Raw genomic sequence first — 18015 nt, 5'->3', positions numbered from 1 at the left:
ACCCGAGAAGCAGGCTGGCTCGCATTCTGTTGACTGCTATATTTTGCACTGGGTCGACAAATTGCCCTCCAATCAATCCACCAGTATGACCGAAGCTGCAGTGTAATTCGGTCATTAGAATGCAACGGTCGACCATTTAGGCGGGGGCAAATATGCATTGTCAGTAGCTCCTGTGGCCCCCAACCCCAACGAGGTGGCGCTGTCGAATGAGTTGTGCTACAAGTCAAAGTGCCGTGGGGTCGAGACTGTGAGATGAAATATATTTATGTGATCCCAGTCCCACCGTAGTGTCCTGGAAGCCTAGCCCAGAAGAGATGCGTCAAGTCCCCTTTCTGAAAGCATTCTCTGTTACAATGCATCTTTCATCGTATGTACCCGAAAGTCATATGCGATTCCCAACTCGTAGAGATGAGACGATTTCGTCGAGTTGCTACTCTCCTTGTAGTAAGTACGAAGACCTTGCTGTTGAATCGATTGCTAAATTGGCACGAAAGGCGATGCGATGGCTGTAGCCGAGACAATAGGCAAGTCCGCTGACTTGTGCAGCGATGGTGGCACGTTTCGAACAAAAATACTAGAGTGCAATGTCTGCATTGCCAAAAACAGCCGAGCACAGCCCATCTCAGATTTTGACGCACGACTTGCCTCTTACCTTGAATACTGCGGTATTTACAATATACTAGTCACGATGACCGTGGGTGCGACTGTAGGAAGTACGACTATTCCGGTAACCGTAACCACGGCTATTCCTGTTAAGTCTGGAGTGGACGTGAAACAAACTAGCAAAATATCTGGCACGCCATCCGGCATGGTTCCTTCAGTGGCATCGACTGTGGCATCATCATATGTCAATGCTAAATCGACTGAAGGCACATTAGGCGATGTAGTACCGACGTCTGGGCCAACTTCCGGAGAAAATATCGCATCACGCAGTGACTCCTGGGTAGTAGGACCTTTTGTGGGGTCTGTAGCTGGGGTGGCGGTTATTGCAATGATGGTACTGGTGCTATGGCGCCGGAGCAAGCGTAGGAAGAGTCACACAGGGGACAACGTGCTGCTGGATAAACCACAATTGCACTCGGATTGCGTTCCCAGGCCCCTACCCCCAGAGCTTGAGACACTTGAAAAGAAGGACCCAGCCGAACTGGCCACGGAGGCGAATGACTTGAACCGTATCGAGCCTCCATATGAAGTAGAAGACAGGACACATGAAAGAGTAGGCGGGCTGGGTGGAAGGAGTGAGCTGGAAGCCCCCCGCTAATGGCACAAAGAACATGGGCACCAACCGTAAACCATGTCACGTCTGATGTGGGATCTTGCTTATGGTATGCTTAATTATCGAGTCTGCTCGTATTGGCTGATGCTCGCCTCCCATAGTTTGGCATCTTCGTGCCGTCCCATCTCCTTTAATTTGCTTACTAACTTGTTGCCCACATATGTGGTGACAACCGCGCCGGGACCGTGGAGGCGCTTGGCCAACCCTATTGCCCTCTCGTACCAGTATAGCACTTGTCCGTGTTGTGCCAACCTGTGATGTATCCACGCAATGTCACCCATCGTGCTGAGTGTAGTGTCGTCCTCGCTGTATCCAGTAGCTGACACGTCGTTGCGACCCACAGGGTGACTCAGGACCTCGTGGAATAAGTTCAGACCATTTTGAGCCGCCTTGATATCTGGTCCATTTATTTTGAAGGCCTTTTCGTTGACGGCGAAATACACGTGCCCAAGGCGCTTCTTCGCCAAGCGTACTTGCTGGGAAGCTGGTCCCCATATCTCTTGGCTCATGGCTAAGAGCTGTCTAGCCATCCTCTCGGCAGCAACTAGCTCTGAGGATTTCAGAGCCAACATAAAGTTTGCTGTCCGAACCTTGAAGCTCAATACGTGGTGCTCCCCCCAAAGCTTCGTCACAAGATCTGACATGCAGTCCAAGGACCTGTTAGCCACTTCCTGCAAGTTCTCGGTCTTTTGCATCTCGCGACAGATTATGGCAATCGGGTGCTCCGTCGAGAAGACGCGGATGGCCTCCTGGTTGAATAGCCGCAGAATCAGTCTACGGGGCTCTGACCAGCTCGGGGACTTCGGCGACGTCATTTCGACGAACAAGTCTCCGATGAAGTCCAGAGGCCGGGCAAGCATCGCAGGCGCGGCAACGAAGCCGACCTGCCGCAGCATCGAGAAGGCGCGGTCGCTTCTCTCTACGGATTGCTCCGCCTCGACCAAATGCGTGACGCCGAGGCTGATTCCATACCACAAATTGCTCGACTCACGTGAGGGCTCCAGATCGGTGACGAGGATTCTGGAGGCGTCTGCGTTGCCGGGCTCGGCCACCCAGTGATGGTAGTCCCTCAGACTCTTCAAGATATATTCGAGTTGGCAAGTAGCGTCATCCACTTCCAACGGTCGAGACGGGGATGGATGCACTGATCTATGCCACCGGAGCGTCTTCTTGTACTTGCCCGCGTCGACCTTGCCTTGGCGGCTCAGCTCGCCCAGCCGCTTGAGGCTGCCCCCTCCGGCTTCCTGGAGCAATTGTCGCTTGTCGGATGTCTTGAGATACTTTTGAATCCCCCAGGTGCGGAAGCGCTGGTTGTACATGCGTTTGCTGCGTCGAGAACAATATCAATCATCAGAACATGATGAGGCGGGTCACACACGCCGGCCACGCTCGCTGGCCACGCTGGACGCGGGCCATGCAGGTAGGCCCGGGTGCAGGACCCGGGGAGATCGGATCGAGACGTTCAACAGGGGCAGGCGACGAAAGGGGCGGGCCACTGACCTTGCATGAAAGTCGTACTTCTCCCTCATGACCTTGTCCATGTCCTCCCACCGCATCTTCGCGTACAGCTCCGTGATGGCGGCCCGATTTTCCTCCCACTCCCGGGCGGAAGGGCCCGCGGTCGCACCGCATTTTTGAGTTTGTCTAGTAGGATTTGCAGGGTGCTCAGTGGCTTGGGACATGGTTCCTATTGGAGCTAGGTGGCAAGAGCGAACAGCAACATGCCTGGATGCATATCTAATGAGTTAGTTGGGCCACGTATTCGCGTCCTCGTTCAGCCCCCGGCGAGATAGGATAGGTATGTGTGTGGCCCACGGCGTTGGCAGCAAGGTTTCGACTGAGAAGCCCGCAGCCTTCTCTCCCCTCTTCTGGGCTGGAACATTGCGGGCGCCAACACGCAGTGCTCCCCCTCCACGTGACGGTGCTGGCCCCGATCCAGACTAGCAGCAGTGCCTATACAGTGTGGATACGCAGATCGGGACTATGTACCCGGCTATGTATACTCTTGCCCGTGGACGTCGACCACTCTGCCTTGTCGTGAGCTTCACCAGGGAGGAGGAAGTAATGAGATGAAGCCCTGGCTTAAACAGAAGCCCAACTGTAGCGAGAGCACCTAAATTGCGCGTGGTAAGATACCGCTCATATATCCGGGAATCCGATGCAGGACACCCCCTTCCCAACCCCTGGGCTTTGCATCTGCTTGGCCTGATGCATGTCAAGTCAGAACCCCCAACGTAAGTAGTTTAGTGTCAACCTGGCCGTCAGCTCCAGCAGCCCTTCTAGTACAGGGCTGCACATTCAACTTCTCTCTGCCTGTCTGCTCTTCGTAACAAGCGTAGAGCCTTAGATGCATTCTAGTAATTTACCACTCGAGTCTTGCGTGGATTAATTTTGACACCAAATCAAGCGTGAAAGAAATGTTGACACCTCGGCTCGATGGCCGGATAATTGGTCTTGGCAGAAGAGGCGAAGTTTTTCATTTTCCACGCGGGGATCTCGTTACTAATCAATATATTCCCTCCAGGACTCCGCGCATGCGGCTGTGTAAATTGGAGGCGTCACCAATTTCGACCGCCTGTTTACAAGAGACCTCCAGAAGAAACATTACACTAATATACGCCACAGAGAGGCTGGCACTACGAGAAACTGTAACATAAGACTCTCAAGCCCTCAATCTCACCATTATAGACAGATATGAGCATTTTATAGATTAATTCTACATGAAAATAGACCTCAGATTGCAATAATTAGAGTACAGCATATTATGCCAAAGAGACAGAGAGACACAGGGAACGGCGGTGACACGGCAACTCGCAAGACCGGTCAAACACCATAGCGAGGCAGACTCTAGGGCAGTTACTGTTGCCTAAGAGTTACAGTGCCTGCACCTGTGCCTGTGCCTGTGCCATATTCTCACATTCTTACCGGGAAACTCGGCTTATTCTCCCGCGACCTGTCGCGAAATGTGGCCATAGATTCAGCCACCAAGCAGCGGTACCAAGTTGGACATTACTACTTCGGGGAGTGATAGACAGCGATGGCTATTTTCGCCGCCCATAACACCCAGGACCTCATGTAACACGGCAGGACTCGCTATTCACTGCTCCGCATGATCACTTGCATATTTATCGTTGGAACTTTAGATGTCTCCTCCACCCTCAGTTCTGGTATCAACGGTTGTGCATGATGGCAAACAGCCCTCGGTGAGAAGAGGCGCCAGACTGAATTCGCGACCGGTCTGCCGAACGCCCTCCAATCACTCGTGTCAGGTGCCTACTGAAGAATTTACCAAGAATATGCACTGAATCTCGCAAGTCAGCCTTGGACATTGATTGGCAACGCTTTCTTGCTGTTGGTCAATTCTGAATACTTGCAAATGCGGGGGGGGGGGGATCCTTCTTAATCCCTAAGCACCCTTCTCTAATGGGATTTCTCAAGATGCGCAATGAGGAACTGGGCCAGCACATCAACCAACGTATCTTACCTTCAAACACATTTTCAGTCGACAGCTTTTGCTGAATAACCTACGAGATGAGCTGTGAATTAGAACCCAATGTCACAATCGGAGCTCCGAAATATAATGCCCAGTACTGGCAGTTTTCTGAGGCGCTAGCCAAGAATACGAATTGCAGCGAAAGCACGTATTTGCGCCCTGATGCGGCAGGATCAATCGTGCCATGGCCATATGCCCTCGCGTGGCTGCTGATACATGCACCATTGGTGTTGATTCGCGTCACCCGCTGGCAGAAGGTGCAGGTCCTCTCGCTCGTCTTGGCTGCCATAAGTATGGGCTGGTCTGTCGAAGCGTATTTGAGTACTCAAAGAAGACCGGAAGAGGTCCTCGTATGGACGCCGCTGACGATTATACTCGATGTTGGGGCAGTGATACAGCTTGCCTACCTCATAGTGGAGAATGTCAAGGAGAGAATGACGCAAGGGGAGAAGGCCAGACGATTCGTGACCATATGGCAAGCTTTTGAAGCACTCATGGTCGGAATGTTTAGGCCTCAGGAATTCCAATTGCAGAGCTCGGCAAGTATCATCGGGCCAAAACGGACCGATGACAGCAAGTCATCTGCCGACCACGTGGAGACGATTATTGAAGGCGACGTGGAGGACCAGTCGAAGGGAAAAGTGACCAGTTCTGACCCGGTATCAAGAGGCAAAGCCTTCATCGTCATACTTTCCCTCCTCTTCTTTGTGGGCTTGGTGGCTCTCCAAATCATCGGTCTCGTATTCGCCATTTCCGGGCTTTCCTCCAGAAACGAGTTGAAATCTGTCTGGTGCTCACCTATGTTTGAAAGCTTCGCCATTGACATTGTCGATGGCAACTGCCGCACGCAGCCAGTCACATCGAGCGCAAGCAAAGGCATTGGCTGCATTGAGCTTTCTGGGGACAAGCAGGCTGGCTGGATCGTCGGCACAGTTGCTGTACTGACTTTCTCGCTTATGCTGGAATTTACGGACTTACTCATACTCACATTTGTGGAGAGTCATACTAAGTGGCGAGGCGTCAAGATGAAGCGGCCGTGGTGCACAATGTTCTGTGGCATCGCCATCTTGATATTCTACGTAATCTACGGGCTCTTGGAATCTAGCAGGTTGCCGAGTGGTATGACGGAAGTGGTCTGGGTGTTTCGCAAAGATCCAAGTCTCACCTTTGAGACAGCTTGCCGGGGTACGATAACCCCGGCAGGAGTCAGAGGTTCTATGATGGGATGGACAGATGGTTTCCTAGCAAACTGGGGAAGGGTTTATTTTGGCTAGTTCTCTCCAATCATATGTAGGCTGTACATGACATAGCGACTTGTAATTCATGAGGGCCTCGCATCGTGTCGCCTTTAATGCCTATCCCACAAGTACTCGTAAGAAGCCTCCGGTTCTGCTTCTGATTCCCTCCTCCAATCACGCATCGCGGAACGTGAATTTGGTTCTCTGGCGACTGTTCAATGGAGGGAGAGGCCATATGAGCTTTCCTCGGGGAAAAAGCCGCGAGTTCAACTCTCTTTTGGCACCGCAAGCAGCGGCCAAAAATCCTCTGCACGGCAAGGAGGAGGCTCCATTCTACCTGGTGGCTGGGTGAAGGTTGCTTAGTCACCTCAGGATTATTACCCAAAGGGCCACGTATTGAAGTGAGTTGCGAGAGTGAACAAGATACTGATGTACCCAGGTTGGCATAGATTATATCTATGCCATGAGCTGGGACCACCCATCGCATCAGTCGAGCCCCAGGCTCACCCGTACAGTCCGAGGTCGTGAAGATCCGAGCCTGCTTTGCGCAGCATCTTTTCCACTACTCTAGAACGTTCACACTCTCGAACGCCTTTTTTCGGCTATCGCCTCCCTCATTTCACTCAATTTGCCTTGTATTAGAGGCAGTGTTGAGCTCTTCCACCCTGGCAACCCGCTTCGGTTACTCTGCAGGATTGTGCCGACCAAGAAACCCAGAATCAACACTTCCAGGACAATCGGCAATATCATCCACAACCACCGCACGTGCACAAATGTCTCGATGGTCCAGGCCGTTCCAAGAGCGAATCGGTCGCTCGTTGTGGCGTTGAGAGCGGTGGCGTTGGTGACCCACAGCGACGTGTTGGATGGGATGTCGTACATGCGCAGCACCTTCGTCATGGCAGCCGCAATGGCTGCGACGGTGTCATTCTCGCCGCCGATCTTCTGAGTCCCGGATCCAGAACCATCTTCGCCGAAAGTGTAGAGCGCAGTGAGGATGTCGCTAGTGCTTGATAGTCGACCGGTCGAACCACTCACGTTGCCTGTCCAGTAGTCCTGTGGAAGGTGTCAGCAAGATATGCGTGTGGCATTTCAATATCTGAGAGCAGGGCTGTCTTACCAGAAAATGCGACCGGAGGGCATACCATGACTGGGCGCCCACCCAGTATTCCTTGCCAGTACCAGGGACGGAGATGGTGATATTTTGCTGGTCTTCGGGATTCCTGTCACCCGTGTAACTGGCTACAAGGGTCTCGGTGAAGGCACCATTGGTCACGTTACTGTGATACTCATTGACGCAAAAGTACAAGACGCACTCGTTCGAGACCACCCCTAGCAGATTTGTCGACGATAGATCGTGTAGACCGCGCATCGTAGACAGGGTTGCAAATGTTGACTGCGAGTTATTGTAGGCCAGAGAGTCATATGACCCCGACGAGTTCAGATACATATTTCCCCGGAGCTGACCATTGAAAAACATGCTATTGGGTAGCGTATAGTTGCACATTGCGGGCCAGGGTCCGAATGGCTCGTCACAGGACGTCGTCATGAGGGACGTTGTGTTGGAGCACTTACTGCACACAGCTAGCGACTTGTAGGTCGACGGCCAGGTGCAGTTGCCAGTGGCGCATGTGGCCGATATTGGAAAATCCAGTTGCGGCGTATCGGCCGTATCATACATGCCATTGTTGATGGCTGCCTTCATAGTCATGGTCGGTTCTCTCAAAGCCATCATGGACCCAAACGAATAGTCGCTATACATTGACGCGATAGGTACAGATGAGTTGGAGTGTGTCGACATAATTGGCTCTTTTTGGTAAGTGATAACTTGCTGCACAAAAGGGTCGATGGCGAGCATGATAATGGTGATAAGTGCTCCCAGCTTAGCCAGGTGGATGCCGCGCGTGACGAACAACAGCTTCGCGCTGCCCCAGGTGCCGCGGCTGGCCTCGTCGAAGGTCTGAATGTCGTGCACGGCGCCGGCTCTCCGGAACCATAACCACTTAAGTTGGCTGATGCACTCGGCGACGGGAACTACCGCGGCAGCCTTCATCAGCGTCGACATGAACGACACGAACGAGTTGAGCGTAATGTGCATCGGCCATGTCGGTAGAGGCTTCCCATCCGTGATGGCCACGACCGCGATAATGATAGCAAGTGCTATCGCGCTAATGAGCCATGCCACCGATTCGAATATCCACCAGTTACTGCTGCCGTCATCCTCAATCCTTGGTCGCGCTGGCAGTTCTGAGGGTATCGTTTCCTTGGTCTTAACGTTGGTATACTCGTCCTTGGTTGACCACGTCGGGCTCCTCTCAGCCTTCATGTCATCCAGCTCAACATAGTTGCCAGCGATGCGGTCTAGTGGCGAAGGGGAATTGACTGGATACTGGGAGGGTGCCATCTTAGTCCTCAAAGAAAGAAAGACCTAACAATAAAGAACGTGAGAACGTGATAATTGTGAAAATGAGCGACGTTGGCACAGAGTACCGTGATGAGTTCCAACACCTTGGCTCTCAGTTGAACGCTCCTAGGGCATAGCGACAGAGGCGGCCAGAACTGTTTGTCAAAAACATGCCAGCACAATGCGAGAAGGACATGGTAAAACAAGCAACGCGGTCTTTGGGGATTGGTTAGTGATCTTCCAGGGCGGGTCGGTGTCAAATTGTGTAATTTGACAAGACGCCGATCTCACCGAAATCCCTGGACCCGCGCCTTAAACCGTTTCTCCAGATACAGCACGAAGTGGGTAATGACGCTACGGTGGAGCCGGAGCCCATAGCTCCGCAACGTGACTTTAGGGTCCAAAGCCTTGAAAGGAAGGAAATAGAGCCGGCGGACAGTCAGTCAGTCAGAAGACATCAAAGTCGGGGAGCCCCGAGCATGCGAGTTGGCGGGGATGCGGCGGCTTCGAATCAACCTGGGTCCCATACATGAGAAGCTACTGCGTACACTTCACGATAATGGAGCCTGGTTGCCCTTGCACGAGTCAGGGATGAAAGGACTGAGCGAAGTTTCGGGAGCTAACTCCTTAGTTGCCGGTGAGCCGCTTCTTTTACGTTTTATATCATTACCCTTTCCCAATATGACTTCATAGTCCTAGGTGGCAAAACTGTGGTTCTAAATCGTGTCCAGTCCATTAGAACAAGATCTCGGTCGAGGCTCAAATTAGGGCTCCAAACCGAGCTCCAATTGGAGCCTCGGAACCTAAAGTTGACGGCAGGACATTTCGGGGAATGCCAACTAGCGCCAAAGCTTAATTTGAAGCATAAATAAACAAAAGCCCAACTTCAGGAGAGCTTGCGAAGAGGTTACTATCGGGACAGCGCCACAGCAAAACCGGAAAGGACAGCTTGAAAGCCTAGAAACTATTACAATTCGTGGCTCAGCATAGTTGAATCCTGTACCTCGGTGCCATGCGGCGTCAATATGGTCTTTACGATGGTATAGATGACAGCCAGGTCACACAAGTGACTCTCAGCGTGATGTGTGAGCGCGATCTAGACATATGGGTGTGATCGTAAGGAGCAACGTCGAGATCGTGCGCAAAGACAAGCTTGGACGTAGATCAACTATTCGACTTGAATATACGGAGTATATTCTATAAGTTTGCTATTTGCAGTGCGTCAATACTCTAAATCTCATGAGTTTCAGATTTTGAAGGTGATATTGGCTTTTCGCCTTGGGTCTGCTTTAGCTCTCCATTGCTCGTTGGGACGCAACCATGGTCGATGTGATCTTGCCGTCTTTGAGTTAGAATGTATAGATGTCAGCATTCTCGTTGAGAAATCCCATTTGCTTCTCTCTGAAGTCATCCGTTATAACCGTGTTGTCTACCTCAGAAAATTGAAAGATCGCCTTGGAAAGCGGGTCCCATGCTGGCCACGCCGGAAGATCTAAGCCGTGCGAGTTGGGATTGAGGCTGTTCGTGAATGCAACTATCGTTGACATGAGGTTCAAAGAATTGTTCGAAGCAGTGGGGGGTATGTGTCCAAACGCGTTGAGAGCGACGTCGGAGTAGTGGAACGAGCCTAGAACTTCAAGTGCACTGAAGTTCCCAATGGGCAGGTCGCCAAACCTAACTACAGGCTGTTCTATCTGGCAAGTGTATGCCTTTTGCGTGTTGTAGGTAAGGTTCAAAAGGTCTCGGCGGGTACTCTGGAACTGTAACGTTGGGTTAGCCAAAGTTTGATTACACCTGGGACGCAACTCCCTTACCGTTATATCTCCAAGTGCAGCCGATAGTCGCTTATATTGCGGGCCAAGAAAGGTTCGGTTTCCGGTGTCAAAAGGTGACCCATCCTTCGGATCCTCCGAGTATAGGCTTGTGAATGCCGCGACTTGTTGAGGCGTAAGGTTTTGGAAAAGGAGTTCAAAGTAATTATCGAAGTCTTTGCTCGTCGTGACATTTAGCTGAGGAATCACGGAAAATATTGTCCCCTCATCTTTAGTGTCGCCGATCAGGTATGGGACTCTGCTGTACCGACCCTCCCGCAACAATCGGTGGGGAGAATCCTTCAAGAAAACCCCATCTGGTCTTGGTGAGAAGGGAAAGTATGTTCCGAGGTAACTAACCAGGCCAGGGAGAGTTTTTGCAAGGCCTAGCAAGTCCTCATACTTCGAGTGCCGCAGGCAATTCACTTTGTCTACGGCATCTGCGCAGCCGACCTGAGAAACCACTGTCTCGAAGATAGGCTGTACGCTCCTGTAGTCTTTCCACTTATGCACGCCACCAGAAAGCATTATGGCTGCTCGAAAGAGACCTTCATTGTCTCCGTCATTTAATACAAGGTGCGCCCCGATTGATAGTGCGCCTGCACTTTCACCGAATAGAGTAACCTTGCTTGGGTCACCGCCGAATTTGTCGATGTACTTCTGCACCCACTGCATTGCCGCACGTCTTGTGTCAAGTCAGTCCTCATTCTCATCAAGTTAAGTCCTCTCTATATTGTTCCACTTACTGGTCTTTTTGGCCAAGGTTGCTGACCCCAGCGTCCGTGATTTCTTGGGATGCTAGAAATCCAAATAGGCTCAGCCTGTAATTCGCGGATACAAAAACAATTGGCTGGCCCATCTCAACAGATACCTTGACCAACCTGGCTCCTTGCCACTGGGCGTCCTGTGTATTTGTTAGCACCGTGGCCTGTGTCAAAATCCGAAAGATACTCCGAAATACATACTGCCAGTGCCGTGGTATTCGTCACGCCACCGCTGGAACCGGAAACCCAGCCACCTCCATGGATCCAGAAAACAACTGGAAGCTTCGCGTCTGGTGACACCCCAGAAGGTACTTGTACATTGATGCTCAAGCAGTCTTCGCTTTCAACCAAAGTGCCAGGGGGGCCCAATGCCGCAACTGTCTGCAAGATGTCACCCAAGGGGGCCAGGCTTTGGTCAGGTACTACTACTGAGCCCTGTGCACATGCGGGGCCGTAAGTTGTAGCGTCCTGGATTCCTGAAAGCTTCTTTTCAGGGGATACAAGTATTGGGTTTTCAAACCGACCTGCATGAGCAAATGGAATGCCGAGATAGCTATCGACACCAGTCAACTCAGCAGTGCCCCGGAAAGTGCCAAAGTCCAAGTCTATCTGTGGACTGCAGCCCAGGACAGCTGATGGTCCATGTGTCCAGATGCTGAGGATGATAGTGACGGAGAGCCCTCGCATGGAGAGGTGTGCCATGATCATTGCTCTCAGTCTTCTCGCTGTCGATCAAAGCCCGGCTACACGATCAGTTCGATGCACCGCGGATGAGAATATATGAAGTATAGCGGACAATACTACAGCATCTCATGCATCTTTATCTTTCCCTAGGTAAATTGGTATCAATGGTGGACTCGTCAGCGTCGTATGTACCTACAGAATGTGGCGCACTACCGCCTTGTCATCATCAAAATGATTACTCATACCCATACCATGACTTTCACCTTCCGATCTTTTAATTGGACAGACTAATTACAAGACGATGGTAATGCGCTTGTGGCTGCTGCAAAATTCGGTAACAGCCCGGGTAGCCAATCCACGCAATCACCCGTTATACGAAGTCACAAGCAGCCTTGCATTTTCGTAACAATAGTTCCAGCCGGGTTTTATTTCGGCATGTGGTCATTGCCGAGGTAGAAGCAAGCACGATAAAGGCTTTTTATATTCAGGTTCTAACCTTAGAACATTCAGTAGCATTTTTCCAGCGCCTGAATTGGGCTGGTAGCCGGCAAAGGCCACCTCGATGCAGACGTATTCCAACAATGTAAACTATGAGATACCATAGCTGAATTGAGCAGCAAATTGCAATTTACAAGAAAAAAAAACATCTCCTTGTGTGAGACGGTTGTGTATGTGCGTTTGTGGGTGGGTTTTGCGGGATAAAGTGACTTGTGGCCCGGAACCCCATTCGCAGAGAGCGGCCCGAGAGACTGGACCCGAGATGCAAAAAGCCTAGGGACCAGGCGGCACAACAGAAATGGAGCCCGGAAACGAAGTTCGGACCGGTTTGGCCCCTCCTTCTGAACGATAAGTTTCTGTATCTTCCAGAAATTGCAAGATTTTTGCGTACATTCGTAATGCCATAGCTAGCACCATGGCCTATCCTCAGCAACACTTGAAACCTGAAAAGAGACCCATGGACGATGAGCATAGCGACTTTGACTCCACTCTACCGGAGAGACCTGAAAACTTCCATGGGAGCATGCCTAGGTTGTGGAATCCAATGCATCAGTTTGTAACTTATCCAACGGGCGTTTCAGTTCCTGTCGAGCATCAATTCAACTTCAATGATCATCACGACTTGCCAATACCGCAGCAGCAACCTCCTGCAAATGATACGGCCTATGTGTACCCTTCTGAACTTATTGGTCACCCCGGGACTTTCCTCCCAGAGCGTAACGCATTCTCGACACCAACTCCGGAATTCACTATCCCAGGATCTCAACGTACGCCCTCTGGCTCAACTATCGTCGAGCCAAGTGTTGTGTACGACGAAACGGGGAGGTCATATCAGGCGTTTCGCGAGGGAAAGTATTTCTTACCGAATGATGGGGTAAGGAGTTCTCCGGTGAGAATAGATTGGCAGGGGCAGTAGCTGACCGGCGTTGTAGGACGAGCAGGATCGCCTGGACTTTCAGTACGAAGGTTTTAGCATTCTCATGGATAGGAAATTGTTTCTTGCTCCATTGACGCGGGTTCCAGAGCATGTCATTGATGTGGCGACTGGGACTGGGATCTGGGCTGTTGACTTTGGTAAGTCGGAGACTTGAGCTCTTCGAATTGTGGGCTGGAGCTGAATAGGAGATCAGCTAAAGCATTCCCGTATACGCACGTCGTTGGTACGGATCTAAGCGCGATACAACCCACCAATAAGCCCGACAACTGCGAATTCTTTGAAGAGGACTCCGAGGAACCGTGGGTCTATGATTTCAAGTTCGACTACGTCCACCTCCGCATGGTCTTCACTTGTTTCGACAATCCAAAGCGCATTATCGAGAATGCCTACCACCACATGAAGCCGGGGGCATGGATCGAGTTCCAAGATGGATCAGCTGAGGTCAGCAGCTTTAGCGAGACGTTTGAAGGTGGGAAAAAAAGTGAGGCAGCTATTACTTACAATGGCTGACAATTGTACGACCAGGCACGGCGTTGCAGCAGTGGGGTGTTGGGCTCATCAACGGCGCCGCAGCTATGGGCAGAGACATTCAGAAGGGGAAAAAGTGGAGGCAGTGGTTGATTGAAGCAGGGTGTAAGTTGGCACCGAACTGATTTTGCTGGACGATGCCTTGGCCGCGAACCAGCGTGACCAGGTTCTAATTGTACTCATGTGTAGTTGTGGACGTAGAAGAGCACCCGGTGCAGTTTCCCGTCAGTGGCTGGCCTGACGATCCAAAGTTCAAACTGGCAGGAAGCTACATGGCCCGCAACATTTCCGACAATCTCAAGGGTCTAAGCTGGAAGATGCTCGGAGGCATGGGCATGGCGCCGGACGAAATCGAGTCCTTCTTGGAGCGGGTCAAGGTTGATGTCCTCACTAGGAGTCTAAAACCGTATCTACATTTGTAAGTCTGACTCGACGAAGTGGAAACGAGATACTGACATACGTCTCAGCTTTGTCGTGTATGGCCGCAAGCCCTTTGATGGCGAGGTCGTTCCAGCAAGTCAATAATGATGGCCTCTAAGACCTATTCATGCACACATGGAGTGACTTAGCCGTCCACACAAGCTGTAATATCACCCCAAGTCTGCATGGTGAAGCGATAAGCGATGACCTCACCAGTTGTCCTGTATGTTTCACAGATTGATAGGATTGAATCGCATAAGAGCCCCATGACCGGTGGTTTACCTGAGCACATGGCCGTCCTGTGCGGATGGAGGTGTCTTCTCAGCAACACCAACAGGGCCACGACGACAAGCGTAGCTGCTCACTTTGAGCGGGTTTGTCATAGTAATTAGAACAAAATGCCGAGTCCAAAATGTGTTTCGCAAGTGCTGCCCCTTGAAGAATGGAGTCACCAAGCCAAGGACCGCAGCATCGTCTAATGTATGGGTATCATCGTCTAGTCTATCTCTAGCGCTGTGCTCAAGCACCAGATTGAATGTCTTTAAGGAAGTTCTTGGAGAAGCGCAAACATTGCTGATATGCCGTCTCAAAACCTTGCTGGCCGCCGTAGTAAGGATCTTGCACAACCTCGCTCTTTCCGGTACCCGAGTATTCCCCAAACAACATGACCTTGGCCTTTGCGGCCGAGGACTTCTTGTAGCGCTGTAGATCTGACAAGTTTGATCGGTCCATGGCGAAGATATAGTCGAAATTCTCAAAGTCTGAAGGTCGGACCTTCCGGGCGGCATGCGTGTAGTCGGTGATGCCGTAACCCTCCAGAGTAGACATTGTCCGATCGTCGGGGCCGTCGCCAGCGTGGTACGCACCTAAAAGAACGGAGTTAGACAGAAAAAATAAACATGAAAGTCCGAGGCCGACGCCATAGAAATAGGTAGGTGCCATACCTGTGCCGCAAGAGTCCACCGTCCCGATCATCTCACGATATGGCTCCTGCTTCGCAAGGGAGCGGAAGACGCCCTCCGCCATTGTAGACCGGCAGATGTTCCCCAAGCAGACGAACAAGACGCTGACCGTCTCAGACATCTTAGCGGGTGGAATACATTCTTGCCAGTCAACGAGTGTTGCCGTGACAAGAGATAGCGTTGGTATGTTGATTCTGTTGGTTCTGTTGCGTTATGCCAGTCGCAACCCCGTCAGAAGTCCCACCCCGCGAAAACCAGCCACTTAGTTCAGGAATGCCTCTGACTGAAGTTTTGCGGCGACGGGGGCGGCCAGAAGCGGAACTAGTTCCACGGCTTACGTCATAATTGCAGTCACGCTTGAGGCGACAATACAATCGCTCTATTCCTCTATGCGACAAGACGAGTTATCATGACGGCCCTGGATCATTGCCCAGCCGCCAAGGAATCTTATGCTAGGTTGAGCCCGCGAGACAATGTTTCTGAGACCCCCGCTGATACGTTGACTGGTGGGTGTTACAAAGATGCGAGTTGGTGCCTAGGCCCTGACAAGGACACAGCCGCCAAGTCAAGCCAAGCATATCACCTATGCAGCTTTCATGAAAGAGCGGAAGCAGAAATGACGTTCTCCTTTTACTACACCTACTGCGCTCTACTACAGAATATACCCGTCGGCACAATATAGCATCAGCTCCCAGTATCAGCGCCTGGGTGGGGCCGTTTGGTAAAATCGCGAGTCTCCACAGCCCGACGAGCCAACGCCAAGCCGCGGGGAGTTAAGATATCTTCGGGGAGTGGGCGGATCGCCACAACTCTACGGCGGGTTCACACACCACGGGAAAACCTGGCGACTTTCGTTCCCCAGGTCCAATGCCCGGGGAGCTGCGTCTCCAATCTCCAATGGACGGTCCGACCCACCCTGGTATGGCCGGGGAAAGCTGGGGATGGTCTTACGATAGGGTATGAGCCCACTACTCCGGCCGTGTTCCGACCTACGCAGTCGACAAGGCTACCCATCCAGTAGATAGACAATAAGCAAGTTCCTGTAAAAAGTTCTGAGATCTCATATATGCGTCTAGCAACTTAACAGCCGTTCCTCACCTTTCACTTCTTCCCCAGTCACGTTGCTTGCCGACGGACGACACATCATGCCTTCCGCAACTTTGAACGGTGTTCGTTCATTAACCAACAACAAAGATCCTGCAGCGACTGGTAATTCCGTTTTCAATGTCATGCCTTCAGACTCCGAGCGTATTCACAACCTGACGAACCTTGACCCCCCGTATCCCTCGGAGTCTCTCACGTTCCTTCGAACCCTCCGAGCACAACGCGACATAGACTCCAATGTTTCTACAACACCAGAACAAGCCCGCCTCAAGTTAGAAATCACTATAGTCGGTGCAGGCCTGGGTGGAATCGCTACTGCCATTGCGCTCGCCAGGCGCGGACATTCTGTTCTTATATTGGAGCAAGCGCCGGAGCTCGGCGAGGTGGGCAGATCTCGATAATTGTTGTAATTTGCGGAAAATCTACTGACAGGTCTTAGGTGGGTGCGGGTATTCAAATACCCCCCAACTCCGGTCGATTGCTCCGAAAATGGGGAGTCTCGAAGCATCTACAGAAGTCTGCCGTGCAGCCAGAGAGTATTAACTTTCGACGGTGGCAGGATGGCAGCGTTATTGGATATACGGATCTCGGTTCGGAGTTCAAGACACTCTATGAAGAGCCATACCAGGTGGTGCATCGGGCACACTTCCACGACGCCCTTTACCAAAGAGCAGTCGAGCTGGGAGTCAAGGTCAAACTCAACAGCAGAGTAGTAGAGTATGACGCAGAAGGTGCAGCTGTCGTGTTGGAGGACGGCTCCATCGTAAAATCCGACCTTGTGATCGCGGCTGATGGTAACTTTCACCTTTCATTTGCCACTATTTCAGTGAGCCTCAGTGTGAGCTGGTATGCTAACGTCCAGACAGGAGTGAAATCCGTGGCTAGATCACTAATACACCCACAAGGAAACCACGAGCCGCGCCTGAGTGGTTTTGCTGCCTACCGTGCGACAGTCGACGTCTCCAAGATGAGGTCCGACCCTGAAATCGCGCAGATTATCGAAAGGCCATCGTTAAACATTTGGTAAGAGCCCCATCATTGCATGGTACGGATGAGTACTAGTCACAGTCATCTTGAAGGGCGCGAGAGTAATGAAAGCACTGTGAAAACTATAGGATCGGCGAGGATCGTCACATTATGACATACACCATCGCTGGCGGCAACTCGTTCAACATGGTACTGTCACACAAGGATCTCTCTGACCCCTCTACGTGGGTACAGGAGTCTGCAGTCGAGAACATGAAGAAAGAGTTCTCTGGATGGGACCCGAAGTAAGTGGCACCTAGAGAAGGGTGCAATGATCACTAGGATGCTAACAACTGTTGGCTAGGTTAACCAAAATCGTTTCTCTCATTGACAAATGCATGAAGTGGCCTCTGAGAACTGGCACGCGGTTGAGCACCTGGACTGCACCGTCCTCAAGGCTGATAATTTTGGGTGACGCTGCGCATGCCATGCTGCCATACATGTCAGAAGGAGCGGCAATGGCGGTTGAGGACGGTGCCGCCATTGCCGTCGCCATTAATCGATTACACTCAACCAAGGAGTTGCGATTTGCCCTTAAAACATTTGAAGTGGAACGCATCAAACGAAGCGGTGATATGGTTGATGCCAGCGCAATCAACGGTATATTGTGGCATTTTGCTGACGGTCCGGAGCAGCAGGCTCGGGATGCGGCAATGCGAGCAGAGGTTGAAGGGCGGTCATTCAGTAGCAGTGCGAACCAGTGGAGTGACCCCGTCACACAAAACTGGGCTTACGGTTACGATGCGGAAAAGGCAATGCAAGACGCGTGGGACCAAGCAGTCAGTGACCTAATTGCCGAAAGGGTATAGTAGACGCCCATGGAAAGCAAATGAAGATTGGATCCTGTATTCATATAGAAACACCATAGCT

General features: G+C 51.6%; 7 protein-coding genes across 7 annotated transcripts; 3 read left to right on the top strand and 4 right to left on the bottom strand.

The window, feature by feature from the left end:
* Positions 1–1335: 1335 nt before the first annotated feature.
* Positions 1336–2958, bottom strand: JN550_002884 (uncharacterized protein; the record flags this gene model as incomplete). Its single annotated transcript, XM_049314226.1, has 2 exons — positions 1336–2602; positions 2777–2958. 2 exons carry the CDS (start codon positions 2956–2958, stop codon positions 1336–1338), a joined length of 1449 nt encoding a protein of 482 aa, XP_049175409.1.
* A 1849-nt stretch (positions 2959–4807) lies between these two features.
* Positions 4808–6043, top strand: JN550_002883 (uncharacterized protein; the record flags this gene model as incomplete). The annotated part of the gene is made up of 1 exon (XM_049314225.1): positions 4808–6043. The coding sequence occupies one exon, from the start codon at positions 4808–4810 to the stop codon at positions 6041–6043; it is 1236 nt and encodes a 411-aa protein (XP_049175408.1).
* Positions 6044–6583: 540 nt separating this feature from the next.
* On the bottom strand, positions 6584–8411 carry JN550_002882 (uncharacterized protein; the record flags this gene model as incomplete). Its single annotated transcript, XM_049314224.1, has 2 exons — positions 6584–7063; positions 7128–8411. The coding sequence occupies 2 exons, from the start codon at positions 8409–8411 to the stop codon at positions 6584–6586; spliced, it is 1764 nt and encodes a 587-aa protein (XP_049175407.1).
* A 1349-nt stretch (positions 8412–9760) lies between these two features.
* On the bottom strand, positions 9761–11694 carry JN550_002881 (uncharacterized protein; the record flags this gene model as incomplete). Its single annotated transcript, XM_049314223.1, has 5 exons — positions 9761–10171; positions 10226–10907; positions 10969–11043; positions 11104–11126; positions 11188–11694. The coding sequence occupies 5 exons, from the start codon at positions 11692–11694 to the stop codon at positions 9761–9763; spliced, it is 1698 nt and encodes a 565-aa protein (XP_049175406.1).
* An 889-nt stretch (positions 11695–12583) lies between these two features.
* Positions 12584–14158, top strand: JN550_002880 (uncharacterized protein; the record flags this gene model as incomplete). Its single annotated transcript, XM_049314222.1, has 6 exons — positions 12584–13042; positions 13101–13242; positions 13299–13574; positions 13631–13738; positions 13823–14051; positions 14101–14158. 6 exons carry the CDS (start codon positions 12584–12586, stop codon positions 14156–14158), a joined length of 1272 nt encoding a protein of 423 aa, XP_049175405.1.
* A 414-nt stretch (positions 14159–14572) lies between these two features.
* On the bottom strand, positions 14573–15136 carry JN550_002879 (uncharacterized protein; the record flags this gene model as incomplete). Its single annotated transcript, XM_049314221.1, has 2 exons — positions 14573–14919; positions 14998–15136. 2 exons carry the CDS (start codon positions 15134–15136, stop codon positions 14573–14575), a joined length of 486 nt encoding a protein of 161 aa, XP_049175404.1.
* A 1024-nt stretch (positions 15137–16160) lies between these two features.
* Positions 16161–17954, top strand: JN550_002878 (uncharacterized protein; the record flags this gene model as incomplete). Its single annotated transcript, XM_049314220.1, has 5 exons — positions 16161–16502; positions 16559–16913; positions 16986–17142; positions 17235–17390; positions 17543–17954. 5 exons carry the CDS (start codon positions 16161–16163, stop codon positions 17952–17954), a joined length of 1422 nt encoding a protein of 473 aa, XP_049175403.1.
* Between the last annotated feature and the right edge of the window lie 61 nt (positions 17955–18015).

The sequence above is a fragment of the Neoarthrinium moseri genome, assembly GCF_022829205.1.
Source record: "Neoarthrinium moseri strain CBS 164.80 chromosome Unknown scaffold6_Wmoseri_CBS_16480, whole genome shotgun sequence".
Taxonomy (NCBI): domain Eukaryota; kingdom Fungi; phylum Ascomycota; class Sordariomycetes; order Amphisphaeriales; family Apiosporaceae; genus Neoarthrinium; species Neoarthrinium moseri.
Note: the sequence above shows the minus strand (reverse complement) of the source record. Positions and strands in the feature narration are given on the sequence as shown.